The sequence below is a fragment of the Bradysia coprophila genome, unplaced genomic scaffold, assembly GCF_014529535.1.
Source record: "Bradysia coprophila strain Holo2 unplaced genomic scaffold, BU_Bcop_v1 contig_138, whole genome shotgun sequence".
NCBI lineage: Eukaryota > Metazoa > Arthropoda > Insecta > Diptera > Sciaridae > Bradysia > Bradysia coprophila.
Genome location: NW_023503409.1, coordinates 6203022 through 6222556, shown reverse-complemented (window position 1 = coordinate 6222556; position 19535 = coordinate 6203022). Strand labels below are relative to the sequence as shown.

The 19535-nt window shown below is 36.8% G+C and overlaps 1 protein-coding gene across 2 annotated transcripts in view; it reads right to left on the bottom strand.

Moving 5' to 3' along the window:
- Nucleotides 1-7158: 7158 nt before the first annotated feature.
- LOC119073731 (titin) overlaps nucleotides 7159-19535 on the bottom strand; it is a 50688-nt gene continuing 38311 nt past the window's right edge. For both annotated transcript variants that reach the window (XM_037179363.1, XM_037179364.1), the window contains 9 exons: nucleotides 17633-19418; nucleotides 17367-17570; nucleotides 17153-17307; nucleotides 15028-17040; nucleotides 10827-12195; nucleotides 9997-10356; nucleotides 7824-7915; nucleotides 7586-7766; nucleotides 7159-7511 (listed from right to left, as the gene is read on the bottom strand). In XM_037179363.1, coding sequence (XP_037035258.1) covers nucleotides 7408-7511; nucleotides 7586-7766; nucleotides 7824-7915; nucleotides 9997-10356; nucleotides 10827-12195; nucleotides 15028-17040; nucleotides 17153-17307; nucleotides 17367-17570; nucleotides 17633-19418 — 6264 coding nt within the window. In that variant the 3' untranslated portion in view covers nucleotides 7159-7407. The remainder of the gene's footprint in view (nucleotides 7512-7585; nucleotides 7767-7823; nucleotides 7916-9996; nucleotides 10357-10826; nucleotides 12196-15027; nucleotides 17041-17152; nucleotides 17308-17366; nucleotides 17571-17632; nucleotides 19419-19535) is intronic.

Genomic DNA, 19535 nt, shown 5'->3' with positions numbered 1-19535 from the left:
AAAACAAACTAGCAGCGACAATAATTTATAAAAATTTATTGCAAAATTTTCCGCAAAGATTTTAACGAAGTAATTCATGTCAGTTCGAGAAATCAAAAGTTCAATTGCTGACAACATCATAAAATCGTTTGAATTACTACAATGTAATAAAAATGAGATTCAAGAACCATTTTGGCAACAACTTTTCAGACTCAATAAATAAATAAATTATTTTTAAACGTGATCGGTATTATAGTGTAATGTATGGTGTACAACCAATACGGTGTCATTGCATAATTATTTGGATTTATGTGAAAGCTATTTTCGTTCTGAATTATTTATCAAATTGAAATTGAGCTATTTATACGTTTTAATTCAATCAACATTGATGTTATGACACTTCATAGATCAACGCCTAAAATATCTAAATTTAATAGTTGATTCTCTCTCTATGTATCTCTATTCGATCTATCAAAACTTCATTTTATAAAAATAAATTATTTGAATGATCGCTGATTAATCACCCAGCAACCATTCGCCGTCCCACCATACACACAATTAAACATATCGATTAATGCCATTGAAAATCATTATTGTTATATTTAGATAATGTTTCACCTGTTGGGCAAGGTTCCAGAAGAAAAACAAAACTATTTCTCCTCTGCATATATTATCTCGATTTTCACCAAATCGATGTTGTCTTTAACTAAATTTACATTCAAAGGTTGGATGGATGGATGAATGTGTGCATGTAAATATACAAATTAGCATACAGTCGCTAATTTATTATTTTTGAAAGCCCACTCACTCGGTTCGAATGCGAAAAACTAAGCCACAATGATTATTCATGTTAGTTTTTGAGTTTGTTTACAAAATTCGGTGGAAAAACAACATTTTTCGAGTTCGAGTTTTCATGTGTGCAACGGATTTATGATGCACAAAATATGAAAATAGAAATTCTTATTCATATGAAGATAGAGAGATCACTGAGGTAAACTTTAAATTTAATTATGAAAATTTTACTTTCATTCAGTTACACAGTTTGATAATTCATTAATTGGGGTCATTTAGTCATATTTTCTAGAATAATTACAGCCAAAAGTCATCAAAAAATAAGTTACTATTTTGCGACACTTCCAATGAAAATTCTCTAAGAAAATCTTAGTCATTCGCTTAAATTACATCAACGTTTAAGATAAAAGATGACCAAACTGAGTTTCAAATAGATCTGAGCCTCACATAGATCTGATTCTGTATCTTGAAAATGATCATGCCGAGAATGAAAGCAGTTCCACAAACATCTCCTGAAACCATGATGTCCTGGCAAAGCAGAAAAAAGATAAATCGGTGAATATACAGTTAATGTCAACCAAATTTGTGGCCAAATTGGTCATACAAACACACCGCTTATAATGTGTCTTTGCACACGCCTAAACAGAAAATGTCTTAACGAGATAGTAATATACTATTTCATTTATAAAATTGAACTGAAATCCGGCTGGAAATATTTTTAGGAATTCATCTACCGGTTATATGGAACATAAATATTCTGCATTTTATATGCACACCATCGCAATTGCACCCGTTAGTTCTATTACTTCTTTTGTTTAAAGCTTCATCCAGCATCTGATGCAGAATCTATTACTTCATTAGTTTTTCTGTATACAAGGACATGGGTCATGGCTTTGTCAATGTTGTAGCTGAGCCGTTTTAAATGCAATTTCAAATTAAATTTTATCGGATTTTCAACGAGTTAGTGGATATCGTCGACCCAAAATTTCATCCTCATGGGTTCGTTTTAAGGATTTGAAAAGTTAAAATGTGTATTCATCAGATAGATTATAATTAGCCTAAAACTTTCCGAAAATCATAAAGAAATACTGACACGGTAAATTCCATCATAAGTATGTTTGACTAGAATTTTAAAATTAAATTTTATTTTTGAATTTATAAAACCGTCATTGAACTTACAAGATGTTTTTCCGAAATTTAGATTTTTGTTTAATGAATGTCTATTACATTTCAGTTTTCAGATCAGACGTTACCTTTCACCTGTTAAGTTTATTATCATCAATTATCGCGCTGTAAGAACATTTTCCTCGTAGTTATCTAATAGAAAACACATTCCATTGAGCTAAAACTGAACCCACTAGTAAATGCAATAAGATCAATAGGTTTTTAGTAAAAAAAAAAAGATATTTTTTTTCGTGTAAATAAGAATTTCATGTTGATGAGAGACATTCCTTTCACATTTGTTTTCCTTGAAAATCGTCATTCGGTAATGAATCATTTTCACACGTCAATTAGATTATGTTCTTTTGACAACGCTAGTCCGAGATTGAATTCCTGGAGTAAAGGAATGAGAATTACTCGAAATACGAAATTATTTTCATTTGATGACTTTTAGTCCATTCGTGTCACACGTTTGATTTTAGGCAAAAAACTGTGATTTTAATTCATTTATTTATTCGCTTCGGATAATTTGATAAACGGATAATCTGCTGTGTATGTTACATGTTTGGCCTTCAAACGGAAAAGCGTAATCACTCAAACTGACTGAAAGAAATCGCTTTCTGGGTAATTTACTTTTTGCACAGTTTTCTTGATCCTGTCCTATATTTGTATATTCAGCGCATATTTTCACTCAGTTTCTTTTTCTCTCTAAAATGTGTAATTCTTTCGCATCACTTTTCTATTTTTGCTAACAGGAATTTACACGGATTCGTTATTTATTTGGGTCGTTATAAAGTGATCGCTTTGAATTTTATAAATATTATTGTCAGAAAGAACGTTCGGAACAGTGTGAAATAGTTGAAAGTGGTGGGTGCGGAATTCAATCGAAGATTTAGCGAACTGTTCTTAACAGCTCATTATGCGTTATCATGCATATAAGAAATGATCCATTCAATTTTCGATCGATTCATTGTTCAACAATCTCGCTCGCATCGAAGAAGACGAGTGTGTCGAATTTATATGTTTGTTCCAAACAGCATCCGTAAGCATAAATTATGTTGCACAATGGGTCTGGCTAAATGGAAAAATAATTTCGCCAGGATTTTTCCAACTTTTATTTGTAAAGGACCAAGATTATCAATCTACTTTGTGGTATTACATGTTACTTGACTGCGCTGAGTAGTTCCTTTTTTAATCCAAAAACCAACCATAATTTTGTCGCGATCGAATAGCTTTGCAAATAAACTGAGCGATCAATTGATGATCTATCGTTTATATTACCGAGATATAAATAGGTGCAAAATTAAAATGACTGTACCGACAGCTAAAACAACTCAAATTCTTTAACACTTCTGTGCAGATATGTTTAAAATAAAACAAGTTAAACACCACTAATTTGACACTCTTTCAAATATTTAAAGAATGTTGAGCAAGAAAAATTGATTTTGTGAAAATAGGAACAGAATTGATCGTCTTTTTGAAAAAAAACAATATTCATTAATGTACCAGCATTAACAGCAGCAAAAATCTACACTATAATGGTTAAGTGGCTTCGGTTGTTCATTCATCACAGTTTCTGCACAAGATAAATTTGGACCTGAGATTTATTTCTGGCAACAGCAGTCAGGAAAATAACCCCTTCAGAACATAACTCTTGGCGTCGCTTATTTAATGCGGCTGAAAGGCGACCCTATTATTCACCGCAAAAATTTCAACTAGTCTTGCAATTGCAATTGTCTTTGTTCGCTAAAACAATTAACCAGTAGACGTAATTGTGTTAGGACAATGAAATTGAAATGAATTTCGAAATGACTCTCCATCAAATGTTGATTTTTTTTTTTGCAATGTGAATGTTGAATCACGAAAAACTGAGATATTGAGACATTCTATAATCAAAATCAATTTTAGGATATTCTGAAAATTATGAGCTCATTCCTTCATTTTAAAAGATTTCCTAAATCCAGTCAATCGTTACATTATGGCACTGCCATAACGTAACAATTATTTTAAGTAACGATTAAATGCTACTGAATATTATTATTGGTCCATGAAATTAACAACTATTACTACGCCGATATTTATTGTAAAGTAAAAACTTCAAGAAAATAAAATTTAAAAAAATTGGGAAAATGCGAAATCTGTTTTAATTATGGAAGTCTTAAAGCATTGGATTGGAGCCATTTTCCGCAGTTTTCCAAGTTATTTTGAATTCATAAATTTTCTTTTAATAATTTCGTAATTTATTGCATTTGGAATGCATTCATCACGTAATAAATTTGAAATTAAATTACTTGATGTGACATGAGCAAACCCACGAGCTCTAGAGTTTCCTAAATATTTAAAATATTTAATAAAATGGAATGTCGATTTCGTTGTCGAGATTATTCATTTGATTTTACACTGAATACGACCTGACTGTGGTATCACATTTTCATAACAGAAATTGCTTCGGATCAACCGAAAATCATGTGAAAACAAACTTAGAGCCAAAGGTGACTGAAGAAATAGTACATTTCGTACCTAGGATTAAAAGTCTTTTTTGGCGTGTGAGAAGTTTCCAGACAGAGCCGAAGACGAGGTCTGGAATCGAATACGCTAAAAAAGACTTTTAGTCCGTGGTACGAATAGTATTTTTCATATTGGATTTCATATTTGGGTCCTAGGTATGAAAAATGAATTTTACGAAATAAATTCAAAGTAAGTTGTTGAAGTTGGTCGAACCAACCTATCAAAGTTCATGGAATAACGACATTCACTGAGTTTTCTTGCTGTTCCTTATTTCATATTTCTACAACTAAGTCTGCCGCTTTCCCCTAGATGTGGATATCATTATTTTAGGCGAATAATAATAACGAAATTTAGTCACGAAGGAAGTATTTACAGTTTAGATTGGTTTGATCTTTAACATACAACAAGAGCATTTTGTTGGTGTAATCATAGAATCTTTTACTTCTTTTATTCAAAGCATTTTAAGCAGATCTGCATAAAATCTAATACTTAATTATGATTAATATAAATTTTACTGCAATGGCACGCCATCAGCCGGCTCATCACTTATTTTTTCTTGAGGTATTGTAACATCATTACTCGAACTTGATACCTTTAAAATTACCCGCCAAAATTATATGGCAAATTGTAAACGCTACTCTTAACAAAACCACCCGACATCTTGAATCAGTTCCGTTGACTAACGGCTTAAATTCAACGCATGCGAACTACTCATTTCACGATCAATCTTGAACTTGCACGAAGCAATGTATGTGAATGTACCTCAAGCGGTTCTTGTAAAAATCAAAATATTATTAAATTTGGTGCCAAAAAACACACAGTGTACTCTTGAACCAAGACTTGAACACACATTTACATTATGTAAATATAGCTCGTCCATATACTAAAAATAATTCAACTTGCGTCTACATTCCACGGTTACTCAAATTAAAAGTAAATAGAATTTTGGTGTGGCAGGATAGTATATAATCGTGGCAAACATAGGGAATACCTCTTTTAAGTGTGCCGGCTTTTCTTGTGGGTTGTCATATGAGCAATAAAATGCGATGAACGAACGAAAATTGAATGCGAGTGGTAATCTAGAAATCTACTTCAGAGCGAAATGTGAAGAAACAGCAACTGTCTCTTTTCACCACTTAAAAAATTGTGCTATCAGCCGGTATTTGATCGATATTCATTGAAAATAGGAAAAGATTGGAATTGGATAAGGGGTCACGTAATAATGGCGTCCACATATATGAGGTAGGCGGTTTCGTGAAAATGAGACGCAAGGGAGAGGATGGCAAAAATCCGGAAAAATGTGTGGATGTTGTGATTACGCCCGTTAGTAAACTCTTCCCTTTGACTATTATTTAACTCATTTAGATGAAATAAGACATCTACGCCTTTTTGGTAAATAAAGCCGACAATCGCCCTGGTTTCTAAAGTGTCTCAACCAAAGAAAATTTCACCGGCGTTAAAACAATTGTTTACGTATAGACGCCATCAATGAACATATAGGCTATACATAACACTAAATAAACTAATCGCAGCACACAGCCGAGCCGGTATCTTCGTATATTTCACAAAATTTTCCTCATTTTCACATTATGTACTGAGGGGAAAATTTACAACGTTGCCAATTCGTAGTAAGCATGAATCGTCGTCGTTGATCGTTGTTTGAGAATCGAGATTAAAAGAAACATTCAAATTATTATATTAATAGCGCTGCGTTTCACTCGCACAGTGACCACCAAGCTGTGTGCTCAGTTTTGCCGAGTATACTACGGATAGTTAGTGTTTCGAATAGAATGGTCAGTTTGTTCTAAAATAGCAAAATAAAACTTATGAAATGAAAGTATTTGTTGCGGAAGTGTGAATCATGAAGTACAGTAAAATTGTTCACTTCGTCGAACAATCCGTGGTTGAAATTTGTCATTCGTAACAGCCCATAGAAACTCTCAATTTTTTTTCAGATCAAATTTACCCATTTCCAACCTTTTCTTCTGAGTGTTAAGGGTCATATAGATGAAATCGGTATTCTAGCAGGGTACATCCGACGAAACTAGCTTAGTTTCTCAAAGTAGAGACTAAATTCCTACTCAAGTACTTCGACATATAAGAAAGTAAATGTGGGTTGATCTTGTTGGAATTCGTTCAACTACTTTAGAGACATTTGAGTCATGTACTTTGACGTTTCTAGCTCTACCTAAATTTACCATAGGCAACGCACTTCAAGCCAAAGTGGTACTCTAAATAGGGTACTGAAACTTGACAGTTGCTCCATACAAAATTTTACATGTAAAAAGAGTGGGGCTAAAATTTCATACAAAATAGTACTCTATTTGGCAGCTGTAATTAATAGCACTTTTGCTTGAAGTGCGTTGCCACACGACATGTTTAGTGTAAATAATTCGAAGTAGAGACAAGTCTTTGCTATGTTGACACGTCCAGAAAAGGCAACCGAAACATTGATTTGACGACATGGAACACCGAATTCAACATACAATCAAACTCTATTGATATTAACGGCTAATCATTTGTTATCTATATCAATGACAAAAATAAGCGATGTGCTCCGGTTAATGTGGTCTTTAACTTTATGTTAAAGCGAATGAAGTAAAAGATTTTGTAAGAAAACCTTTGACTTACTTTACACAACTGAAGTAGCAGATTTAATGATTTTGTTGTGATACGCCTGCCGTTCGTAAAACGTTCAAAAAGAAAAAGTTTTTCGTCTTTATAGTTTTAGCACTTCATATATTTTCTTCAAAATAAAAATTACACAACAAAAATCAAACATAGTTTAATGTAAAATTTCAAGTGATGACTGAATGTCGGGATAATAAAATAAAATTTTTCTGTGATAATAATTCCTTGCTCGTGCAATCCCATAACAATTTATTGTCGTAGTCTGTAGACATTTAAAGCAAATAAAGAAACGGAAAAAACATATAATCTTACGCGGTAATAAAAGCACACGATAATTTATTTCCTAGATCCCCATTGATCACTGGGTATTAAAAGCTCAGCTGATGTTGCAACGGTTCCAATATTATTCGAACCGGTACATGTGTATGTGCCAGCATCCCCTTTAGGTATAACAAAAATGTTAAAACATTTAACGAACATCATTTAATGAGTTTGTTCCAGAGCTTAATTTTACCTGTAAAAGCCTGGGGTATCGTTAATCGACAAACACCATTTCGGAACTCGATTACGTGTTTTGGACTTTGATTTAGTGGAACACCATTTCGTGACCACGAAATATTCGGATACGGATCACATTGTACGATACATTCGAAACGGGCGCTATTTCCATTCACCACTGCAATATCTTTCAGGGGCTAAAATCGATCGATTACTGATTAATATCTGCGTTTGAATTGAATTGATTGGCTTACTGTTATAAACACTGGCGGTCGCTTCGGAACCTGATCTTGGCTCGATCCATAATTTGTGATGGGTGTGGTCGCTCTGCCATTCCATGATTGTTCTAAAATGGTGCGGAAATTTACATAGAATGCAATTGACACAACATTGAACAAATATAATCACAAAGCATTGCATGACACTTACTCTGAAAGACCTTAATTGTAGTTAGGCATTAGGTCACTCCGGGGAATTAAAGCACACAAACAAAAACAAAACATTACAAAAACTTAGAATTAGAATTTAGCGAATGTTGCACAAACGAAACGTAACAAGGATACGATAGTAAAAATGATTATAATTTTAACAGCGAGTATGGACTGTACATTCAATATTACAATAAGGTAACAGGCACTAAGATTTGCGAATTCCTAATGATTCTCAAAAATATTTTCTAAAAATTTCTAAATTTTTTGATCATCACTCCTGATTACAACGCCGAAAATGTGAAAATTTTATGAATTTTTCGAGAATCTTACATTGTAGAATTACTTAAAAACTTGAGAGCCGGCACTGTCAAGCCTGGATCTAATGTAGTAATAAGATAACACAGGGAAAACTAAATGTTATTTGTTACGGCAAATTACTGCTATAGATCATTGTCAATGTCGTTTGAGATGTCAAATGAGCTGTCATTTTCACAAAACTAACCACAATGTTACAAAAATTTATATGGAGCTGTCATTGATTGAGGTTAGCTTTGTGAAATTGACAACTCATTTGACACTATTTTGAGAGGAGAAACCGTTATTTGACACTGATCTATTCTTTTCAAACGAACTACAGTTCTCTATCGCATCATCGAAATAGTTTTTAATTGCTAACCCATGCGGAAAGTAGACATTACATGTGCCTCGTGGAAAGTGATCATTACATGCGTGTTTGGTCCTCCATATAATTACAATTTTCCGCATGGTACAGTGATTAAAGTAAAGTACGTTGGATGCCGGAAGTAATTTGGGGCAGTTTAAACAACTAACTTTGGAAACTGTTATTTTGACTCGTGTAATGAACTTTACACTTGTCAAAATAACAGTTTCCAAAGCTTGTTGCTTAAATACACACTCGTTAGTGCAACTCGTATCACAAAATTGATCCCTCAAGTAATGAATGACTTCCGCCGCATCCAACATAATATACTACTATTTAAAACTTTTGAATAAGCAAAGAGCTTGCAAATTAATAGTTCTACGCGAATTTGGATATGATTACAATGTGTTCAATGGCAGCAAACCAATTCTTTTGGTTAACAAACAATAACAGCAATTTTATGACCCTCTCGCCTGTAAAATACTCTTCATGGTGGACAGTGCAGCAATCATTTTTTCCAAACGCTTGGTACATAAATTGAATAGTTATTTATGCCACTGAGTGATAAATGCTTTTTTAGGCACTAGTGTGACAATACACATCGTGTTTAGTGTTTTTCTGTTTTCTGTTTTAACAATACCGAGACAACAGTGTCAATTTGTATATCAATGTGTAAGTAAAGTGCAGAAATTCATCTAAATTGGTCAGATTTCAACTATTTTCACAACTATTCTGTCGTCCATTTATTGAAATATATTTCTGAAAGTGACAATCGTGGACACATCTCTAGAACTAACGAACTATTTCGGAAATAGTTTTCACATAATAGTTTATGAAGAAGCTTAAAATCCACCAATTCGTAACACATATAACAGGCTTGACATTAACGAAAATTACACAGATATTTTCACATTTAAACAATAAACATTTAAAGCGTCATTCATAAATGCCGGCAGCTTTCCTCTCACACTCTCCTCACATACTTCGTGTTTCTCATATTTTTAACATTGATGAATCCACTTTAGTTTCGTCGTCCCTCTCATGAGGAAAACGCTCCATTTATGAATAACATGAAAGTATCAAAATATGTAGCTTGTAGCACCATCAGCATTCTTATAATAACCGATTTCGATCCCTACTCATATTTCTGCTTAGAGTCTTCCAATTAAATAATTTAGAATTTTTGTCAAAAGCCGTAAAAGCTCGTAATAACAATGATGTCGATCGGCACTACCATCAACAAAAGTTAGCACAATAGACAGAAAGCTTATACAACTAACATTGGACAACATCGACACAACATCCTACGACCACCAAAATTTCATAAAAATGTACCTCGCTTAAAGTTTGGTGTTATTCGATCTGGCGTACTTCTGGTTAAGTTATCAACGTCTATTTCAGCCGGCAAACTAAGCCTCTTTCGTTTTGGATCGTTTGTATTTAAATATTCATGCGGTGGCGAATATCCATTATTACTACTATTCCCAGCCGCTGTCCGCTCATGGACAACCGGGATATTTATGTCACTGGCAGATGCATGAAATGGTTTACTACTGTTCAGTGATGTATCGTGAGTTATGTGTCTTGTACCGCCAATAATTTTTTTCCCCTGGCCCGGGAATATTATGCCGAATTCGTAGCCAAAATCGTATTTGAAATAAATGAGACCAGTGTTCGGATCGATGTGTTTCGTTCCTAGATTATATTGTTGTTTCATTTAAAGGGTTAATTGTTGAACACACAAACAAACAAAGAAGAAAAATCAATTTTTTTTTGTAAGAAAATTAGTTTGGCCAATGTTTAAAGTTTCTGTTAAGGTAACACAGCAGTAACTCAGAGGCTTCATCGCATTGTTTTTTGCAGATGTAATTTGAATTGGAGAACAAGTTTTAGTAAAAAATCCGAAAGAAAATTGGGCTGGGATCGGTTGTAATGACTACAACACAAACGAATCTCAATTAGAAACCTTTCGCCAATAATATAAAGCAATTCTTCGTTTAGATTAAGTAACTCCGCTCTGCCTGTAGGTATTTAAGTCAATTTACAGTTTATGTAAAATCAACAGGAACAATAAATTGTTCCTGTCGCAGAAGAAACCTCTCGATGATTAAATCCATGCCTTACAAGCTAAGAAATACAAAGATTTTTTTTGCAAAAGTACTTACCATACTGCGAAACTCTCGAATCCTCACGATAGATTTGCGGCTTGTCTCCTTCGTTACCATCTTTCTTCAATATTGGTCGTATGTTCGGTGTCTGTGTGTCTCGAACAACATCAGAAACAAACTGTTGAGCCTTCGTTTTAAACGTTGAATTCATGTCGTACATATGCTGTTCGGCTTGATTAACCATTTGGCCCGGAATGAAACCGTATTTTGGCGGTGAAGATGGCTTTAATTCGATGTCATCCCTAGTTGACGACTGGTTGAAATGGCTTTTCTTCGACGAATATCGGTCCAGTGTTTGAGTTTTGTTAATCGTTCTCGGGCCGGATGTTTCAATCACAATTTTTCTGGGCATTTCAATGGGCTTGGTATCGAATTCCATGGGCGTTAAAACACGACTATGGCCGTATGATCTTGGCACACTGGCTGATCGATATTGTTGCGGTGCACTAACTCTGCGATATTGTGGCTCATCACTGTCGGATGGATTTGGTGTCCATACCGGACGTATTCGTGCAGCTTCTACTTCACTTTCGTAATCGCTCTCACGAAATTCGGCTGGAACAAATTTGGTAGGTGTTGGCGGTGGAGGAAGACGATTTGGACGTTGCGTATAACTAGGTTGGTCGGGTGAATATGGGAAAGGTTCCAATTTTTGTTCGAATTCACTTTTCCTTGCATCAAATTGAATGATTCTCTTTGTTTGGGACATGTTAACAACGCGATGAGATGATTCAGTGGATTCGCTCATGTGCATCGTGTTCGATGTTTCTGCAGCAATATGTTGAGGTGGTCCAGCAACAGCTGTATAATATCTGCATGGTTGTTTCGGATATTGATTGGGTTGCTGTTGATAGGCTGGTTGTTGAACTGGTCGTGCAGCAACTGGTTTCGGCTTGAAAAGTTGTTGCTGAGCAGCAGGCTTCGCAGTTGGTTCAGCTTTAACAAAATTTGTTTTGGGCTTATCGATTGGTTCAAATTTGGGACGTGGTGGTCCTTCGAATTGTAAAGGATTTTCAAATTCCGTCGGTGGAATGGGAGATTTCCCATCTGACAATTTAGATTGGCGTCCTGTTGGCGTTAGAATCGGTCGTATTGGCTTATAGTACATCGGTTCCGAATCTGAATCATTCGATGGTCGCCAAACCGGCGGAACTTTTCGATCGTAATCACTCTCGTAATCGCTTTCTTTGAATTCACCTTTGACGAATTTAGACGGACTCGGAGGTGGTGGCACTTTCACTGACATAACGGGACGACTAGGTTCTGGGACGAATGGAAGCGGATCCGACCGTGGTTCTTCGTGGAATTTAATACTTTTCGAATTCATCGAAATATTTTTCTGAATTAGCGAAGAAGTGGTGAAGTTCTGGAAAGAGAATGGTAAAATGGTAATTTAGCGAAAATGAACATCTTTGATGGATATTTGAAGCAAAAGTCAACTGTACATCTAAGTCTCACATTCTAATAAATCGACATGTTTAAAAGAATTGAGAAGAAATTATGATTGACTAACAAACCAAATCACAGTTCCTTATTACTATTCCGACAAAAGTTGGACATTAACTCTGCGATTTCTGCGATGTCCTTAAAAGTTAATTTTTAAATTTGAGGATGCCAAAAATGACTGATTGTTTTGGGGATATAATCTTTCACAATGAAAATGCTTGGCGTAGTTTTACAGAGGAACTTGTGTTATTATGTACGAGCACAGAGATAATGTTTTCTTCCCGTTAACCGAGTCAAAATTTCCCGTTAAACAAAAACTTAAAACTGATTTCCGGTGCTTTGTTTAGCAAAGACTCGATTTCCGAATATCCAATTTTTTTACGAAAAGATTTAGCGGTTACTATTTCCATGTCCGATAATGTATCGCCTTCATGTTTCGATTGAAAATGAATAAGGACTTGATTGTACATTTCACCATGCTTCCATTAACAAACACAAAATAATCATGCAAGGATTAAGTGAAGAAAGAAAAAAATTATGAACTTAGCGACTTAGCCTAATAAGCGCAACAATATGTCGTGTTTGTTTCTTAAAAGTAAAATTCAAATTTGTTTCTATTAGAATCCCCTTCAGTTGTTTCCAAAGTCTCTACACAGAAATATAAATTTTCCGAGATAACATTTTCCAGTTCGTTTGGAACCCATGGTTTTGTTTCTTCGGATCTTTGAGCCTTCGAAGTCATCCAAGCGGTGTGATGCTAACTAATTCATGTATATTTTTAGGTCTTTTTTCTTCTAGAAAAAATACCCTATTATGGCCGGTTTGTCTGTCTGTCCGTCTGTCTGTCCGTCTGTCTGTTCCACAAAGTTTTGGTAGCTCTCAGTCGGTAGTTGGTATTTTTGGTGGTTGGTAGTTTCGAGCTGGATTAACATTCAAAATTGCAAAGCCACCATGAGCATATCGACACCAGGCAAATAATAATTATTTGTTATCTGATCACCGATAGCTCACAGTTAACATTGCAATTCGAAAATTTGGTAGTTGGTAGTTGGACCACCAAGGCTATAATTGACTTCCAAACGTAATTTTTGGGAAAGAGATGTTTACTATTCGAGAACTACGCACCGACTGACGAAATTATTCTACATGATCGACTATTTATAAATCCGAAATTTGGTAGTCGGTAGCTTTGGTAGTTGGTAGTTGCGAGATGGATTGACATTCAAAATTGCAAAGCCACCATGAGCATATCGACACCAGGCAAATAATAATTATTTGTTATCTGATCACCGATAGCTCACAGTTAACATTGCAATTCGAAAATTTGGTAGTTGGTAGTTGGACTACCAAGGCTATAATTGACTTCCAAACGTAATTTTTGGGAAAGAGATGTTTACTATTCGAGAACTACGCACCGACTGACGAAATTATTCTACATGCTCGACTATTTATAAATCCGAAATTTGGTAGTCGGTAGCTTTGGTAGTAGGTAGTTGCGAGATGGATTAACATTCAAAATTGCAAAGCCACCATGAGCATATCGACACCAGGCAAATAATAATTATTTGTTATCTGATCACCGATAGCTCACAGTTAACATTGCAATTCGAAAATTTGGTAGTTGGACTACCAAGGCTATAATTGACTTCCAAACGTAATTTTTGGGGAAGAGATGTTTACTATTCGAGAACTACGCACCGACTGACGAAATTATTCTACATGCTCGGCTATTTATAAATCGGAAATTTGGTAGTCGGTAGCTTTGGTAGTTGGTAGTTGCGAGATGGATTGACATTCAAAATTGCAAAGCCACCATGAGCATATCGACACCAGGCAAATAATAATTATTTGTTATCTGATCACCGATAGCTCACAGTTAACATTGCAATTCGAAAATTTGGTAGTTTTGGTAGGTCAAATAGTTGGTAGTTGGTAGTTCCAAACAGAAATTAGAAAAAAGACCTCACCAGGCTTTAGCCGGTCTATTCTTGTTTTCTATTTCTACAGCTTTTGAGCATGCAAAGGTGGACAATACAGGTGGCGGAACACTTCTACACGGTCAGGAACGATAACATCAGGAACGAAATTATCGTCTGAAAAACGATATGATCGTTCCTGACGATATTGACGGTGTAGAAATGTCGCCTCTCCGAACATACATACAAAGGAGGGAAATCTACAAAGAGCAGCTGGATCAGTAATATAATTTTGAAATGACGAAAAGTTTTTTACCAGAAGATAAAATGCTCTTTTATGTTTTTGTAGAGTTGTTGTTGGTGGAAGCTGAAGAAAATTTCAAAACACACAGAGCTGAGTAGCATATTACGTGGTCTGGTCGTCAAATTAATAAACTTTCCTTAACTTTTAATATTTTTCATTTTGGAAGTTTGTTTTCAAATTTTTAAAAATGTCTTGTTAATATTGACGTCCAGCAACAACTCGTCTGTTCCTACATAACTAACAAATTTTCTGGGAACACCTTGAAACCCTAAGCGAAATCTTCATGCAAATTTTTATCTATGAAAACACCACACCAAACGATTAAATAAGTAAAACGAACGCAATAAAATCACAACATCGACCTTTCGCAACAAAGTGTGCCATCTTCAAGGGGGTATCACTAAAGTATAATTTCCAAAAATTAATTCGATTCCATTACTCCGATAGAATTTCAAGTTTTCTCTAAAAATTTCGCAAATCGTCCGACTCTTTAGTGGTTCCCCCTTTGCACATTTTTCGAATCAAAGCGAACCTTCTCATATTGTCCGGATGATTCATCTTTTGTGTCGTGCTTTTGAACGTAATGCCTGTAATGTTTTGTGGGAGGAACAGGAGTGGATGTTGTCTGTGTTTGATTTGTGTTGGAGTAGGAAGCTTTTTGTTGGTTCGACATTGCCTCAAACATTTGCTTGCTGTGATGTACGGAGTTCGAACTTTCGTATTTGTGTTCGGATGAAGTCATTTTGTGATACACTTCTTCAGTGTCAGCCATATATCCGCTGACTACTTTTGGCTTGTGTTTAATTGTATCTACTTGCACCGGTTGTACCAATGGACGGGTATCACCATTAATTTGCTTCGGAATTTCAAATTGACACGGTGATGGGGCTGCAGCATTCTGTTGTTGTGGTCGTTGATTTGCAGCAATCGGAGGCTGTACTGGCGCATATTTGCATTCCTCTGATTCGCTGTCTCCGGGAGTCCATTTTGACGATATCTTAGTATCGGTGTCACTGTAATCACTGTCAGCGAATGTAACACGAACGAACTTAGATGGCGTTGGAGGTGGAGGAAGCTTTTCTGGTTTGGGTTGCTCCGGTTCTGGAGTGAATGGAAAAGCCTCTAATTCTGGCAGCTTAGGTTGAGATATCGGAAAACTAGTATCCTTAGGAAGTTCCGGCTTAGATGGTTTCGATGGAAACGCCTCCTGGTTCAACTTTTCTTTTTTTGGTGGTGGAGGAACCATTCGCACAGAACCAGGTAGAACTTTAGAGGGACCTTCTTGTTGTACAACTTGCTCAATTGTTTCGACTAACGAATGCTTTCTTTCAAGTGTTTTTCGTTCCGTCCTGGGTGCATAGCATATTTCCGGCGGTGATCCTGGCTCTAGATAAATGTCTGGTAAGGCGCATTCTTGAACTGATTTTGGTCGCTCCAACTGTGGTCGAGGGATAATTTGCTGAACCATTCCCGGTGCCTTTAAATCGTAGTCATGTCTGGGTGAGTTTTCCAATTCTTTAATTTTTTCTTCGAACATTTTGGCAGTTTCTTTAGTCGACGTTTTGCGTTCCGTAGTCACCGGTTCATTTTGATCTTTTGGTTCTCCATTCGATTCGATGACCGTGGTAAATTTGTTGTACGAACTTTTCTCCTCAGCAAACTCGTTCTTGCTTGTGTGATAGTTGGCTGTATCGAAATGTCTTTCTGGGTGCAGAGTCTTTGGCGTCGACCAAAGTTTGTCCATAGCAACACCGTCAGCTGATGGCCTCGGTGAAGCACATCTGAATGCAGTTGGTTGTTCATCCTTCACGTGATGTGCTTGCGGCCGAATGATTGGTTCAGTTACTACATGACTCGTTTGAATGAACTCCTTTGAAAACGTTTCGGTTCGTTTAACCTCTGGCACCAATTTTACGGCAATGTGTGTCTCTTCCAATTTCTTTATTTGATCGGTGACACTTTCATGTTTCAGTTCGTCCAATTTTGGCATGAATCCAATTTCTGGTGGTGTGCCCGGTACTAAATTCAAACCGGCGAGTTCATTGTTCAATGTCATCGGATTTGTGTTAGCTTTACCGTCCACCGTGTCTGGCATAATGAGCGCAGGTCGGTTTAGTTGTTCGAATTTTGTGTACTTTTCTTCGGGAATAGCGGCCATCACCGTCTCATCAGCTTTCAATTTATTGGCAAAGAAATTGAGAGCAGCACTTTTCGGAATCGATGACGAATCGATCGATTTGTCTTCCGTAATTATTTTCGATATTTGAATGGGTTGTTCATTCGTAGTCGAATCGAGACTCTTCAAACATGCGTCAGCAAAGACGCTTTGAGATTTAACAGGAGCGTGATCTATTTGAGTGTTTTGTGTGTGTGTCGTTAGTATATCAGGATACGCGGGCTTGTGTTCCATGCGCATAGTGGCTTCGGTAGTGTGTGTGGTTTCTGTGATAATTGTTTGCTCTGAGGTGGCGTGGGTGTTTAAGTCGGATAATTGTGGGGAATGGAATGAACTAGGAAGATTAGTTGTTATAGGGATTCCCGTCTCCTATGAAGTGTTACGAAAGTTGAGAAAAGAAAAAGAGAGAAAGATTATTCAGGTGCAGTGACTTCGAATGCAAAATATGAATGGTTTCACTGACCAACGAATCAAACGTTACCTTTTTGTCATTCACATTATCGAAGACAACCGTTTTAACCACCTCGACCATTCGTTCCGGTGTAGGTTCCATCACTGCAAAGTCGGCAATACTTTGCGCTTCACCGCCAGCATTCACAGCACGAACCATATACTTTCCAGCATCCTGGACATGAGCTAAAATGAAGAATTTAATTAAAAGAATTTGCTTCGGTTTCGTGTGCCATGCTACTAACCAGCTTCAATGATAAGCGTGTGATTGTTTCCGGATTGTTTTATGCTGTAGCTTTCAGTTTTGTTGCTGAGCGGTTGATTGTCTTTGAACCATGTGACAGTAGGACTCGGCGTACCAGATACTTCAACATCCATACGAATTCGTTCTCCTCTCTTTGCAACCTGTGCCTGAAGTCGGTGGCCAAAGACTGGCGGGAAAATGGATTCTGCAACGAGTTAAGCATTATTAGAAACCTTGGTTCATTCGACAACAATTATCAGCAACTACTTTTTACGACGACGTCGGCAGTGCTGGTAGAGCTTCCAGCTGGATTGGAGGCTGTACACGAATAACGTCCAGCATCTTCGACACCAACGTGTCTCAGCTCGATGTTGATTTTGTTTAACTTATGAACAATAGAAACGTTTGCGCTCGGGATCAGCGGTTCTCCATTCTTAGTTACAACTAAATCGGGAACTGGATACCCATCGACTATAGCTTCCAACATAACGTCACTCCCTTGATCCACAATCTTTCCAACCAATGGCGAAACGAATCTCGGTGACATATTTTTCCGAACGATCTTTGGTAGTTCTGGTACCGTTTCGCTGCCGGTTGGCTTTATGAAATTAACAATCGACCTCTGTTGCATTTGTGGCGGTAGATCGTTAATCTGTCGATACTCTTGGAACTGTTTGGATTCCAGAACTTCTGGACTTTGGTCTCCGGTTTTTTTCACCGATTGATCCAGCTTGGAACTGAAAGCGTGGACTTGAGTCTGCGGAATTCCATTCGCGTTGTCGAAAGTATTGATTTGCGATGTATGTGTTGTGGTGAACACTTGCTTACGGATCGTAACGTTGGACGACCCCGTATTATGTTCCTCGATGTATCTTTGGGACTGTTGTGATGACGGTGCATTGAAATCTCCCTGTAAACTGAGATACGCCACACAGGTGGCTTTTCCCACATCATTTTCAGCTACACATGAAATTTTTCCAACAGTTTCACTAAGCACTTTTGGTATGGTGAGAACTTGTCGATCGCCGCTCGTTGAGACTAGGAAATTCTTTCCAGCCACAGGCTGGTCATTAAAGAACCACTTGATTTTCGGTGTTGGCTTACCAACAACGATACACTCAAATTTAGCTGGCTCGTCGATTTGAACGGTTTTATCTTTAAACAGTTCCTTAAACGTGGGACACACCAAATGTGATTCAATTTCCGGTTGTTGTATTTGGATATTTAACGATTCGGGTGCATTGACCGACTTCACAATCAAATGCGAAAAGCATTTGGCATCACCACAAGAATTTGATGCTTTCACTGTGTACACACCTTTGTCCGAATTTGTAACGTTATGAATGATTAACTTCACCGTTCCGTCCTCATTTTGTTTGAACTGAATGCGATCACTTTCAAAAATTTCTTTATTGTTCAAATACCACTTGATCAACGGTTTTGGATCCCCAACCAGCGAACACTCAAATTCAATCACTTCGCCCTCATCAGCTAGGATGTCGCTTAACAACCGTTCGAATTTCGGTGGCATTTCGGATGGTAGAATTCGCTCGTTCTGTGACCGCGTAGCCGGTTCTAATTCATTCAATGGCGTTATCGACAATGTACAACTGCTTGATGCTTCACCAGCCGAATTAATAGCTACGACCCGATAATCTCCACCGTCTTCCAAATAAGCTTCTTGTATGATCAGTGAACAGCGATCGCCTTGAAAAACTAACTGAACATCAACCGATTCTTTGACTGGCCGATTGTTGTGATACCAAATCACTTCCGGTTCCGGTTGAGCAACAATGACACAGTCTAAGCGAACTGGTTTACCTTCGAATACACTAATATCTTTTAATGGCAGCTGGACGGACGGTTTCACCGGTTCCATATCACTAGCTAGTTCTGAATCGGATGTCTCATTAGGTAATCGTCCCTTGACGGATACATTACACGAACTGTACGCTTCACCAGCTAAATTTTTTGCCGTTACAATATACACTCCAGCGTCTTTGGGAAACGCTTCTGGTATGACCAATGTAGCACGTTCGTTGTCGTACTGCGACTGAAATTTTTATTCGAAAGGAAAATTTTTAGTTTACACGGTTGAGAGAATGTGAAGATGAAAATTAATGTGCGGGGTTTACGAGCGCAATTTCGAGTAAAAAAGAAAAGGAAAATT